The 13,216-nt window shown below is 39.7% G+C and overlaps 1 protein-coding gene across 13 annotated transcripts in view; it reads right to left on the bottom strand.

Annotated features, from left to right (window-relative positions):
- ARID1B (AT-rich interaction domain 1B) overlaps nt 1-13,216 on the bottom strand; it is a 341,753-nt gene that overhangs the window by 88,295 nt on the left and 240,242 nt on the right. For all 13 annotated transcript variants that reach the window (XM_064509114.1, XM_064509106.1, XM_064509110.1 and 10 more), the window contains one exon: nt 288-377. In XM_064509114.1, the coding sequence (XP_064365184.1) occupies nt 288-377 (90 nt within the window). The remainder of the gene's footprint in view (nt 1-287; nt 378-13,216) is intronic.

The following is a 13,216-nucleotide window of genomic DNA, read 5'->3' on the forward strand; positions in this document are numbered from 1 at the left end:
GAATTCTCTAGGACATGATTCAAATATTTACAGCAAACTGCTTTTATAATTCGGGTATTCACTATATTTTAAGAGAGCCCTTGTCTCCAATTATATTTTGGTACAACCTGCTATTCAAGTGTTCTTTCCCCAGAAAAGGAAACCCCCAGAACCTTTTACAACATGAATTGTCATTATTTTCCCTGGGAAAAGAAAAGAAATACCAGGAAATCTCACATTGCTAATGTGCAAGTTAAAATGAAGGCTGCATTTGGCACCAACTAAAAAAGACCCAACACCTAACAAACCTCGATCCTGTGGCATTGGTGACTGGCTCAAAGCAGGGTGGGAGCTGGATTCTGACTGGCTGCCAGGAGGCTGCGGTGGCATCTGACTGCCTGTAACACACAGAGAAAAAAAGGAAAATAGACTTGCTTTTAACATTGCAATGTACAAAACCAAGCCTTGCTGCATTTTTGAACCTCTCAACATCAAAGAAAGTACCAGCTGTGTAAGTTAAAGGCAGAGCTCAACAGGTCTAGCTTTTTTCAGGTTCTCTTTCTTTTTCTTTTTTGAAACCCACAGAGGAAACATGCATAAACATATTTAGCAACAGGCATGGCAAAATGTTCAATTTCGTATTGAGCGAGTTCCCAACCTCACCGACATGATCCAATTTATAGCTGCAAATCTCCTGACACATATTTCTGTTAGAGAGTTTAACAAAATCCAAGTCTGCTGAACAATAGGGCTCATCCTGCCGAGCTTAAACTGGCCTCCAGCCAGGCAGACATGGACTGCTGCCAAAAATATTACCAATGAAAAATTCAGTCAATACAAAAATGACTAACAATAACAGTTTAAAAAATATTTCAATGAATCAGTGGTTTAATGTTATTTGAAAGTCCATGTAGAATAGGGGCATAAAGAATAATATGTAGGTGCACGCAGTAAGTGAGGCATGTATGAAAGACATCAGACAGAGAAGGAGTATCTTCTTATTCAAATACAGGCAAAGGGAAGATACTTGCTTATTAAAATATCCATCTGGAACAGACAGCACCACTTTTATGGCTTGGTTCAAAAGACACCCACACAGTTTATCCACCCAAAGAAGAAGTATAGCACAGATAATGCTGTCTGTGAGGCTTATGGCACTAGATCTTCCCTTTCCATATTACTACCTAGCAGAGCAGGTGCTTACTGTACTGATGAAAGACACCAGAAAGTCACTTCTCCAGGACCCGATTCAATGCAGCGTTCAGCCTAGGGATCCCTGCAGCCACCCGTGCACTGCCACAGGATGGCAACTGCCTCGTGCCAAGGCAGCAACCGCCACAGCCTGAGCAGGGTGAGAGCGAGAGCGAGATGTCTCCTGAGACTTCTGCTTGCTGCTGGTTTTGAGATGCATCTGCTCTTGACAGCCAAAGCAGCTTGAAGACCACCTCAGGTTAGGCAGCAAATACATATTTTAGGCATTCAGACACTGTAGTGATGAGCATGGTATAAATAGCAGCAGACAGATTTATATCCCTTATCCTCGGAAACTGTTCAGATTGTTTCCCGTTTAAAAGAAATGGAAAGAATAAAAGCACATGAAAAAGATTTGTGCCTGCTGAGAATCATTTCCTCTTGCTTAGCAGCCACCCTTTTTTAATGGTTCAAGTGAAAACCCTGTGGTTATTTCTGGAGCTATGAGAACAGCTGAAGGAGAGCCAGTAGGGGCTGCTCTTTCTTTAGAGCTAGGAAGTGCCCAAAGTTAGAAACAAGTCGAGGAGCCAACGTGCAGCCTCTGCCCTATCCCTGCCCAGCCCGTGAGCAGCCAGCTACGGCCCTTCTGAACACGGATTTTGACAAAATGAGAGATTTCTAAAGAACGCAGAAATCGTACCCACGAAACACCAAATATAATGCCTGCCTAGCTATTTGGATTAGGTGCTTTTGCGCTAAAAGGCGACGGTGGCAGTCAACACTGCTACGAGCACCTGCGACACAAGTGCCTCTGTGTATGCAGATGCTGGGCTAGAGGCAGAATTTCTCCTCCAAAAGCCCAAACGCACCACTCGGCGCCGGAGGCTTTGGGAGCCGCGGCCCACCTCGGACCTCTGAGGCATGCGGCAGGAACATACGGGTGTATATTTTGATGCACTCAAGATCGGGCTGGAGCAAGATAGTAAGTGCCTACATTATAATGAACAGTTTCCACCTGACAGACTGGGTCTGGTGCCTCAAGCCTGTAAACAGTAATTCCACATTCACATGGGGCACCACCACTTCCACCACGCACGCCTGAGGCACCCCTACTGGGCATGATACTGCAAGTAAACCCGAACCGTTTTTTTTCTGAAAACCCTCTAAGAGTCTACAAACGGTTTAAAAACCAAATGAAGGCAGGGGTACTGCTGATCCTAATGGAACCTCCTTTACATTGAGATTTGGCAAACTCTCTGAGAGACGTTGCTATTGCACGGAGGATCTATGCTAGACACCGCATTTTGAACGTACTTAGGCAAAAATTTTTATTTTCACATGATAGCAACTTCAACCTTCCGGCAGAAACCTTGTCCTGCGCGTGCAGATGTGCAAGGGGAGACAGGGAAAGTTAAACTCCACAACTGCAAAGGCATGATGTGGTACAGAGAAATCATTTTCATCTGCATCCTTAGGGAATACAAACAATACAAAGCAGTTTTGAAAATTCATTGAAATTCCCAGCCTCTGTAAAAATTTACACTGCCTTATTAATTCATAGTTTAAAGTTTAGTTTTGACTTTTTCTCCTTTATTAAAAAATCTTTAAACCAGGTTTTGTCCGTTTCACAAAAGAAAACAACGTCATAGACGAGCAGAGCACCACTGAGCATATTCAGACAAGTAATGAACTCACAACAGACGCATCCCTTCTGCTGATTATTAGTGGGTGCTACAGATCACCCCAGTGCTGGACATGCAAGGTGTTACCCCAAAATATTTTGAGTTGAACTGTCATTTTATCCTTAAAAGTGATGTGAAAGGTAAAAGAGATTAAGCACCCAGATACCTTTCAAGACTTGAACTGAACTCTTAATTTGGGTATCTAAAGCCTATCGATTGGGAGTTGATGACAGTACTCCTAAAAACCTTTGAAGATCCTGTCTGTCATGCTTTTTAGGTTTCTTTGTCACAAACAGAAGTGACCTTAAAGACTGTTCATTTCTCTCCTTTAAATAATATTAATCCTCCTCCTTTTAAATCACTGTTTTAGTTGGTATTCTTGGAAGTCATTTTTGATAATGTTGTCAGATTTTTGTATTTTATTATGGAAGAAAAACTTCCATGAAAGCAAACAACCTCTAAGTTTTTTCAAACATTAATTCTACAGATATTTTAGAGAAAAATAACTAAGTTTTTTTTTTAATGACAGGCTGCTGGCTCCTCTGATTCAATGATACACAGATGGGAGTTTAAGCATGAGGACCTTTTCCCATGTTTTGTATAATAGTGTTGCCACATTGGTGAGATATTACATCTGCCAAAACTTACGCAAATTGAACACTATGGATATTTCACAATAATTTAATTATGCAAAATCACTGCAAATAGGATAATGTGTGTTAAAAGGATAGACACTGCCACACTACTTCTCTTACCTAGATTTAACAGAAGAACAAGAAATACAGTTCAAATCAGGAGTATTATGCAGTGTAGTGTGAAAAGCAAAGGACATAAAAATGTTTTAAGGAGCTGGTGGTTGGTATACGCACAGTAAACAATATTAAAATTCATATAGGTATCTTTTAAACTTAGTTGTTAAAAACTACCAAAACCAGCAGTGTACCTTTCCGTTAAATCTGTTAAAAAAAAGAAAAAGTAAATTAAGTTGAAGAGGTGAAAGAATTTCAAATGCTTAACAACACAGTTGTAAGATGGCTTTCTATTTTTTTTAATTATGGTAGAAATGCTTTTAAACATTGTGCAAGAGACTTCAAAAATCTATGCTTGAAACAGAAGAGTTTGCATTGTATCTTTGGGAAAGATGGATTGAACAAAGTTGGCACATGCCTTTTATATTGAAAAGGTACTAAATGGCGATTGCATTATGACTATAACCATGAAATCTGCAGTTAAAGTGTAAAAAGTAAATTCCTTAGAGCCAACATAGCAAGAAAGAGCAGACCTTTGATATCCTGCTGAGGAGGGGTCCTTATGATGAATTACGGCCCAAATCAGTAACATTTGGAAACATGCTGAGGGCTCTCTGTTCCCATCAACGTAATGGCACTGGAGGATGCTCAGCAGCTGTGCTGGTTGGACAATACCTCACAGGATTGTGCCTATACAATTGATTCACAAAAGCACTTCGGTGATAACAGGCTCCCCCTGGGAAATTACTAGTTAAGGAAGGAAGGAGGGATATCGGTGCAAGAATTTTAAGATGAGTGAGGAGCTGGGAAATGGGAGGGGGGAGGAATGACCAGACTGTGCTGAGAGGGGAACATTAGGCTGGAGGAAAGTCAAAAGTTAAAGATTGTGTGAGTTTTTTTGGGGACAATTCTCGATCTAATTTACTGTTTTCTTTAACATTTCTGGCACAAGAATTAGGAACAGATTTATGACATTTGCTGATCACAAAATAGAGAAGCACAGGCAATACAGAAGAAACACAGTCAGTACAGAAGAAACACAGTCAATACAAAAGATGATCCAAATACTGTCTAGGAAACTGGACCATGTTGTGGGCTGCAGTAATGGAAATGCAAAAGTACACACATACAGACCAGAAACAGGCCTTTTCTAAATGAAAAGCTATAGGGTTATTGGTTAGAAATGGGAGAAGAACAGGAGAGAAAATCTGACTATATTCATTGACCAAAGGATTATTGTAACTAACCATTTGATGTCACCCTGAATCAGACAAATGTAATATTAGGATGAATTAGCATAGGTAAGAAAACATAATACCATTGCTAATGTGTCATTGGTGAGCCCTCAAACCCCCAGACCGAAAAAGCCTAACGCTAACTAGAATGGGAACCGGGAATGGCTATGAGCATGACATTACAGGAGACTGAAAGAGCATGGTTTGTTTAGCGAGGCAAAATTAAAGCTGTTATTTTGTGCTTGCTTTTGGAAAATATATTTATGGCTAAATATTAGGGAGGAAAAAGAGCACAAAGTTAGTTAAAGTGAAGAAAATGTTTAGGTTGATAATCAAACCATTACTGGAATTAGAAACAACTTCCTTTTAGGAACAATGAGGCCCAGGAAGCCTAGCGAGTATTAAGATGAAATCTGATAGAATAATGGGATTATAACACACGGTTGATGTGACAGTAACGGCTTATAGACTGGAAGGGACATTCTGGGTCTTAGATTCCTGTGCTAGAAATGAAAAATCATAAACCAGCTTCTATAGGGGATTGTTTTAAATGAGCTTCTCAGGAAGCTGGAAGCGAGCGGCAAATGACCTCAAAGAAGAGAAATGCCTCTATGGGTTAGCATAAAGGGAAACCGGTCAGGTGGCTTGTTATCTCTTTCAGCTTACTGAGCCTATGACCCCCATAAGAGGAAAGATTATTTTCTTCCTTAATTTATGCATTGCAACTAAGATTCCTTTTGTACCAGCAGTATTTTTAAACGACTTACTCATCTAAACGAAGAACAAGGGTGGCCTGTGCATCCTCCAAGTTTAGTCACACAAAGTAATAAAACCTCCCCCCTATCCACACGCTGACCTGAGCACAGATACTTTAACACCTCCTCTGACCTTCGCTCCTGACACCTGCGCTCACCTGGGCCGACCCTCCCAGGAGGGGAGCAAACGGCGGTGGGTTGGCCCTTGGTGACACCAGGCTGCCTTTGCAGGGACATCGAGGCACGCGAGATGAGTGCTACGTCCCTCCTGGGGTCCCACCTCGAAGCCCAGGCGGACAGGGCCATGGCTTCTCCTTGTGCCAATTTACCTGTGGGCTGCGCAGCTTGCTGAAGGACAGGTCCCACGCGGCCAATTTGTTCTGCCACAGCAACGCAAAGCAGCTCTGAACATCTCCCATCAGTCAGCTTAAGCTGTACTTACGGATATGCCACATTGCAGAAAGGTATCCAAATAAAGTGGGCCTGGCCCTGAATTTCCACGTTGTCTCTTTAAACAAAATGTATCATCCTCCAAAGGCACAGGTTTCTCAGATGTGGATGAATGTCACTCACAATCCATGTAAAATCATCAACAGGTAAAAACCTCTTCTGCTTATCATGAAAGTAAATAATTCTCAGACTGCTAATCCTTAAAATTTACGCTCCATGCCCTTTTTCGTATTTGTATTACATTCACCATATCAAGGGCTGGGTTGAGAATTAAGATCCATAGATGTCACCATAGATTAAGTGCTAAATTAGTGTAAAATCTGCTTAAAAAAAATGCAATAGTAAGTTAAGATGTCTTGCATAACCTTAGCTATGTTTTTCTTTTGCACATATGCAACAGCATAAATATCTAAATTCATGAGTACAAGTTACCTGTTTGATGTGATATAACATTTCATTCAAAGCACAGATGATGCTGACAAGCTGAGGCTGCTATTCAATGTTTTGTTTCATCTTCATTATTCAACGCGTGGTCCCGAGGTATTACTTATGGGACTCCGTCCAAATGTCACCCTCACTACAGAATAATTCATTATATTGTGGACTTTTCTGAAGAACTAAGTGGCTGAAACCGGGGTCTGCCAAATGAGAGATCCAAGTTTTACTCCCAGGTTGCGTAACCTCTGAATAAGCTATGAAGACTTTTAACAAATATTGAGGTCCATAAAGTGAAAGAATTGTCAGTATTGCCTAAACTGACAGCGGGTTGAGCGTCAAGTCTCAGGAAGGAAAATATTGCTCGAGGCCAAAGGCCCTCTTGGCTGGGGAAGGGAAGGGGGCGCAGCAGCAGCCCCAGGGGCCAGGGGTCTCCTTCGCCTCTGCCCCACGCCGAGGTCACCTCTGTGGCTGGCCTGCAGTGAAGCACCACAGCAGCACAGAGATTTTTTTCGGAGATTTTTGGCAACCAGCCCAATGAAAATTTTCCAAAGGCTGCAACTCATCCAAATGTGAATGGATTTCCAGTAGGCCACAGAAATCACCTGCCTGCTTGAGAGCTATTCCTCTCCGACAAATTTCAAAATCCTGCTGCACCCTGGGAAGGCACCAGAGCTCCTCAAAATTAAGGACAAACCATTTATTTATTTATATAACTGGAGGCATAAGTCAGTCTAAATCTAAGGATCACTGCCTCTCTATCCTCAGTAACACCCATCCCAGATCTGTAATTTGACTTTACAGTTATGAGAAGTTTCATTTTAGGGGATCAATTTCTTTCTACTTTCACCTCTGCCCAACTCCAGGTTCGTTTAATGCATTATTTCCATTAAACTCAGGAGAGTTCACAGCACATGATATTTCTGGTGGAGGCCAATCCAGAATCATACAGCCCAGGATAGCAACCAGTTAAAGCTTTTCTAATCCCTGCATTCAGAAATGGTGGCTCACAGAGAGAGGAATGCAGGAACTGAATAGAGCAGGCAAGCTCGTATTTCTCTCACCAGGCCAAATTAATAAAAACAAAACCTGATTTCTCCTTCTCATTTTCCTATTCTTCCTCCTCCCCAATATTTTTCCTCTTTCAAACATCTTTTTTTGTTTGAGAAGCTTAATATTTGGCTGCCTTCTGAAGAAATGGGCACAGTGACAGATGAAAGACTGTATTCATCTTGTAATTCAGAATAGGGAAAAAATCGACTGCTGTGCATTTAAGATTCTAACAACCTTGCAATTTTGTATAGTCGTTTTTCCCAACCTGTTCTTTTGAAGAAATCTGCTTTTATTCTGTTAATAACTAACCACAGTTGCAGCAGCATGGATCCGATTAGCAGTTCTTATGGCACAAAGGAGAAGGGTGGGGGGGGAGGCTGTGAACAGGGTTGCCAATTTGTCCACCTGGGTCCCCAGGAGAAAGATTAGATGAGGCGCTTGCTCCTTTTTTTCCACTCGCTCACTGCTCCATACTAGACAGACCTCTTCAAAGCTCAGCCACTGACTTCTTTTTTTTTTTTTCAAGTCTCATTTAACCGCCCCTCCACATGTTTTGCACTCTGTGTCACCACGTCTGTCCAAAGCGACTATGTAAATTGGGATGAGAGGGCTTTGGAGAGGTTGAAGCAGCAGCTTGCCCAGCACGTTCTCTCACACCTCTCCAGTGCCTTTGAACTGCTTTTAGATTTCGTAAACTGTATTTCCTTAAATTTGTGTAAAACATTAAAAAAAAAAAAGAAAAGAATCCATGTTCTGTAGTGAATGATCCAAATCCTGCGACAGCACTGCATTTTCCACTCTGTCCTTTAAGCTTTTCATAAAGACAATAGTTTTGCTTGTATTTAGACAGAACTGAAAGATTGTAAAGGCTGCATGATTTAGTCATTCATAATTAGCTGGGACATGACATTACATATTTGTTAACGGAAAAAGCATATGCTTCAGATAGAGAAGAAACATTCTCAATTTCTTTATAAAATGTCAATTAACCAGAATATAAAACTGTAATTGATGCAAGTGCTAAATATTTAAATGCTCTTAACAAAGGACAGGGTAGTATTTCCTCTTTATATGTTTCTCATTTCTTTCCAGAAATTAAAACTGCACTATCACAAACCTGAAACTTAAAACTTAAGAATTCAATTTAGGAAGTTAATCCAAGTATCAAAAGAAAAAATTTTTCATTATTAAACCTCACTCTCCAGACTGCATTTATAACTATGAAGAGAGATTTTCTCTAACCTGTTCTTCATTGTGTCTACTATTCCTAAGAGCCTAAGAGGCACAACAAATATAGTAGGCATACACTTTTACTATTTGTCACCTAATAAAACCCTTAATTCCTAATTTCGACAAAGCAAAAGCCATGCATCAACCTTCATTTCTAATACTTCCAGTGTGAAAACATGCAAGATACAGAAGAAAGGGTAAATATGAAATAAATTTGCTGTTTCTTATCCATATTTCTTTTCCCTTGATCCAGCTACACATAAGAATTGTTAAGAGTCAGTATTCGTCATCAAACAGCATTAACTCAAAAGATCAGCACTAAAGTAGTCTCATTCTTCCCTACTTCTCCCGACTCTCTCAAGTTCAGACAAGTAGGTAGAGACTGGAGCACTGCTGATATGTGGCAATGAACTATTTTTGCTGGTCCTACCTGCTAATTCTTGTACTACTCCAACTCTTTGGCTTCCATTACCTGTGATTAATAGACATTTTATAGTAAAATGCATGTACTCTCATTAATCCTATTCTCAAAAGAACAAACACTTCTTAAACAATCTGTAGTATTTCTTATTCTATCATAATGCATATTACACACCCAGTACTCAACAGTTCTCAGGGAAGCGATGAGAAAATGGCAAGCTGAATGTATAAAGGATAAAAGCACCTAGAGGCAAACCTGCTTCCAAAAAACACCTGGTGGGTCTGCTCTTCCTTAAGACAAGATCTATCACGCCATATTTGATCTTGCCCAACAATGATAAGCTCAAAACACTGGTGCAGACGCTGAGCAATTCTTCATGTATTTTTAATCAACTTAGAACTTTCATCAATTTAGTACCCTTCGCAAGGTCACATCCACAACATGCAGCCGTCTGCCTTTAATGTAGTTTGCGAATACGAACTTCTGTGTCAGTTTCTGTTTGGAAGGGGGAGTATCAACATTAGCAACTCCTGGTTATATCATTTATAAACATGCAGATGTGGATTATTAAAGATTAATGCATTTTGGGATTGGTGTCGGCATTCCGTTTGTCTCATGCCGAAACCAATTCTGTTCTTCATTAGTCAACGACAACCCACATCACCCTGTTGTGGAAGAAAAATCAAAGGTGCAAGTGTGAATTGAGAATAAGTGATGAAACTGATTACAAAGAAACTTAACGGCTGTAATCAATCAACACATCACAATAATTTGAGTCCACTGTTATCCTGAGATGGGGAGTAAACAGAAAAAGCTCTGAGTTGTTCCTTTCGGCTTACTTTCTAAAAATGCACTTTGCAATTTGAGTTACTTATCTACCTATGGAGTAACACTGTCAAAGGGCTGTTCCGATCTTTCAAGTCATAGTTCAACCTGCATAAATTTTGTCACAAAGAAGGATGGAGAATATCTTGCTTTACATTTAAAAAAAAGATTAGCTGGATGTAGTGGAAATGTTCTGGGGCTAAATGTCTATTTTCTAGCTGGCCTAAATTCAAGACTTCTATGCATCTGCCTAGGTTCCTTCTTCAAAGGAGGGACATATTTGTCTAGTCAATTCTGACACCAACTGTGAAGCATCAGGACCACTTTAAAAAAACTCTAATAGCAGTGATGCACAGTCCACAGAAAAACTGAAAACTGCAACAGCCCACTCTATCACAGAAAACAATCCACTTAATACATTTATGCTGTATTTTATCTAGGTGTAACAACCGCCTGTCACACAAAACCGTATCGATGGAAATGTGAGAGACTTTTCCCATTCACTCATCAATGACTGCTCAATATCTCAAAGGATGAGGGAGTGACACAACCTTTTAATTTATGACAATACCCAAATAAGTATTCTATTTGGCAACACATAGAAAGAAGGAAAGAGAATCTAGGTTTGGGTAGCCAAACAGTAACATAACAGAATAAAAATATCTAACTTTCAAAAACAAAAATGCACCAGATTATATTTCTTGCCAAAAACATAAGTGGGTTAAGCAAGAACGCTAAAAAGGAGTGTAAAGGTTAATGATTGGCTGTAAACAATGATTGTCCAACGCTAGCTTTAAGTGTAAAATATACAGCTAAAACTAACATATTTGTCAAATCTTGGTGGCTGTAGTAAGTATATTTGAATCTTATTGTGTGAACCAGAGCACATGGATAATTATGCAAAGTTTTTAATTGGATTTCAACAACCTCCTGACTCTAGGTGGATTTATACCAGCACAGGGCTACCAGTGAGTCACAGAGCTTCAAGAAGTGGCCTGCTGAATCCATGGAGGCAGACAAGGTATGGGATGAAACACAGTCATGGGGATGTGTGTGCTACGGATTTGTCCTTTGGGAGAGTTTTACTTGAAGAGTTTGTAGGGTGCTGGATGATCCTCGTGCTTCCTGGACCCTGCAGGATATTCAACTCATGAGGGAGAAGTGTTCATCACTGTCTTACACAGCAATTTGAAAAAAACCCTGAAACGTCTGACCATGTGATATACATGATGATAAACAAGGTATTAAGTAACTGAAAGAACTAAGAAAAAAAAATGCTGATTTTGGTGATCTTTTTGGTTCGTTGTTTTACTCTCTGAAGTTTAACTTAGTGATGATGAAAAGCTTCAAGCTGATGGTTCTGGAAAACGAAACTCTCTGTTCTCAGGAAAATACAATGGGAATTTTGATGACATTGGTCTGGTCTCATTTCCTGTACCTGTTCTGGAAAGACCACGTCTAGAGAGAAGGACACCTCCCTCATCTCTGGCAAGACTGCAAGCAAGGGAACAGTTCTGATACGGCCTTTTGTGATACAGCCTCTTCTCAAGGAACCAGACTGCGACTATTTATTCATTTCATTTTTTACTTCAGACAAGAGCTTATTAATCAGCCATGAGCTGAGCTGAATTCTAACAGGTAACATAGGTTAGATGCTCCGTATCCTAGAATCTATGCCTTGAGCCAGAGCGCCTACAATTTGCTTATTTTTACTCATCTCCCCAAAAGAAAGAAAAACTCTAAATGTTGCTCAAACTTTTCAAAAGAAAGGGTTTAAAACTATGCTATATGAAACACTCCAGTATTTCATTTGTAAGCATTCTACATTCGCAAAACTGCTGAATAGATGTTTTGTGTACTAGTAGTCATTAAGAACATAGCTACGTCAATGGCATTTTGTGTTTTGCTTTTTCTGGTCTGGTTGCCAATAAACAGCATGCATCTTCCCTGCAACAAGCTGTTGCAAGGTTTTTGCCTCCGGAGAAGCCAAGGGGGAAATATTGATAGATGTGTTAAAATAATCTCTCTAGACAAGAGGACCATGTCCATTCCACAAGGAAATAATCCCCTTTCTTGTTTTGCAATGGCATTTTAACAGATCTATAAAACTTGAACAAAGAATATAGTTTTACAAATTCACTCCCATATGGTAGCCTTCCCTCTCTCAAATAATGTTTGAAAAGGGTCAACACTGTAACATACCAACAGTGGCAGTCACTGGAGCATATGGAATAGCTCAATAGCAAGCAAAAATGTTTTCCAAATTCTTGTTTAAAACAAGACCTGTCCAACCAGCTTGTCTTATTGCAGCAACTTCTGGAAACAGTTCTCCTTTTATAAGGTGTGAAAGAAATCATCACTCCTATTCCAATTTTTGCATTAAAATCTCCTTTTAGACTATGATGGACTAAGCATTACTCATTTCTTTCTTATCACTGTTTAAATCATTCTACTCTATGCACACATTGACTATCATGCATACCAAAGCAAGACTTCCTATCATAGACCTCTCTGGGCATCTCATTCCTCTTTTGCTCCTTTATGCCTGGAATGACATATGTAATTCTGACAGGTTCAGGATTTTAAGCTAGGTAGCAGATCAATATATGAATGGAAGACTTCCAGGTCTGCAGAAAGTAGAGTTGATCGCCATGTGGAACGCACTCGTTGCCTTGTATAATTATCATACTAAAGAACTTTACAGGTAGGATACCTTTTTTTCTTTTTAATAAATCAGAAGAGGGTGCTGACTGTCTGTCAGCATAAATTAAGATGACTAGCAATAGCACTCTTAAGTGAGACTATCCACACATGCAATTCTTCCTAAAAATTATAACTCCAGTGGTATTCAAGCTCCTCGGTGAAAGAAGACATCAATATAATTGTAATAACAAAGCAGCTGACGCTTAACGCAGTGAAAGTAAGCTTGTTTGTTCAGAAGGTAAAAATAACATGGATTAAAAGCACATCTCAAAATACTGATCTATGTGAAATTATACTTTTACATATTTCTAAATGCAGCATTTGCTAGTCATGATTAGTATAGCATACTGCTGTCTTCCATACATAAAAAAAATTGCTGCAGAGGTTTAAAAATAATATAATCTATTAGCTCATATAAAATCTGCTCACCCATCATGGGTTAAGGGATTCCTGGCCTATCAGCAATCTTCCACTGAACTCTTAATATTAAAAATTTTTGCTGCTTACA

This window comes from Dromaius novaehollandiae, chromosome 3, assembly GCF_036370855.1.
Source record: "Dromaius novaehollandiae isolate bDroNov1 chromosome 3, bDroNov1.hap1, whole genome shotgun sequence".
Taxonomy (NCBI): domain Eukaryota; kingdom Metazoa; phylum Chordata; class Aves; order Casuariiformes; family Dromaiidae; genus Dromaius; species Dromaius novaehollandiae.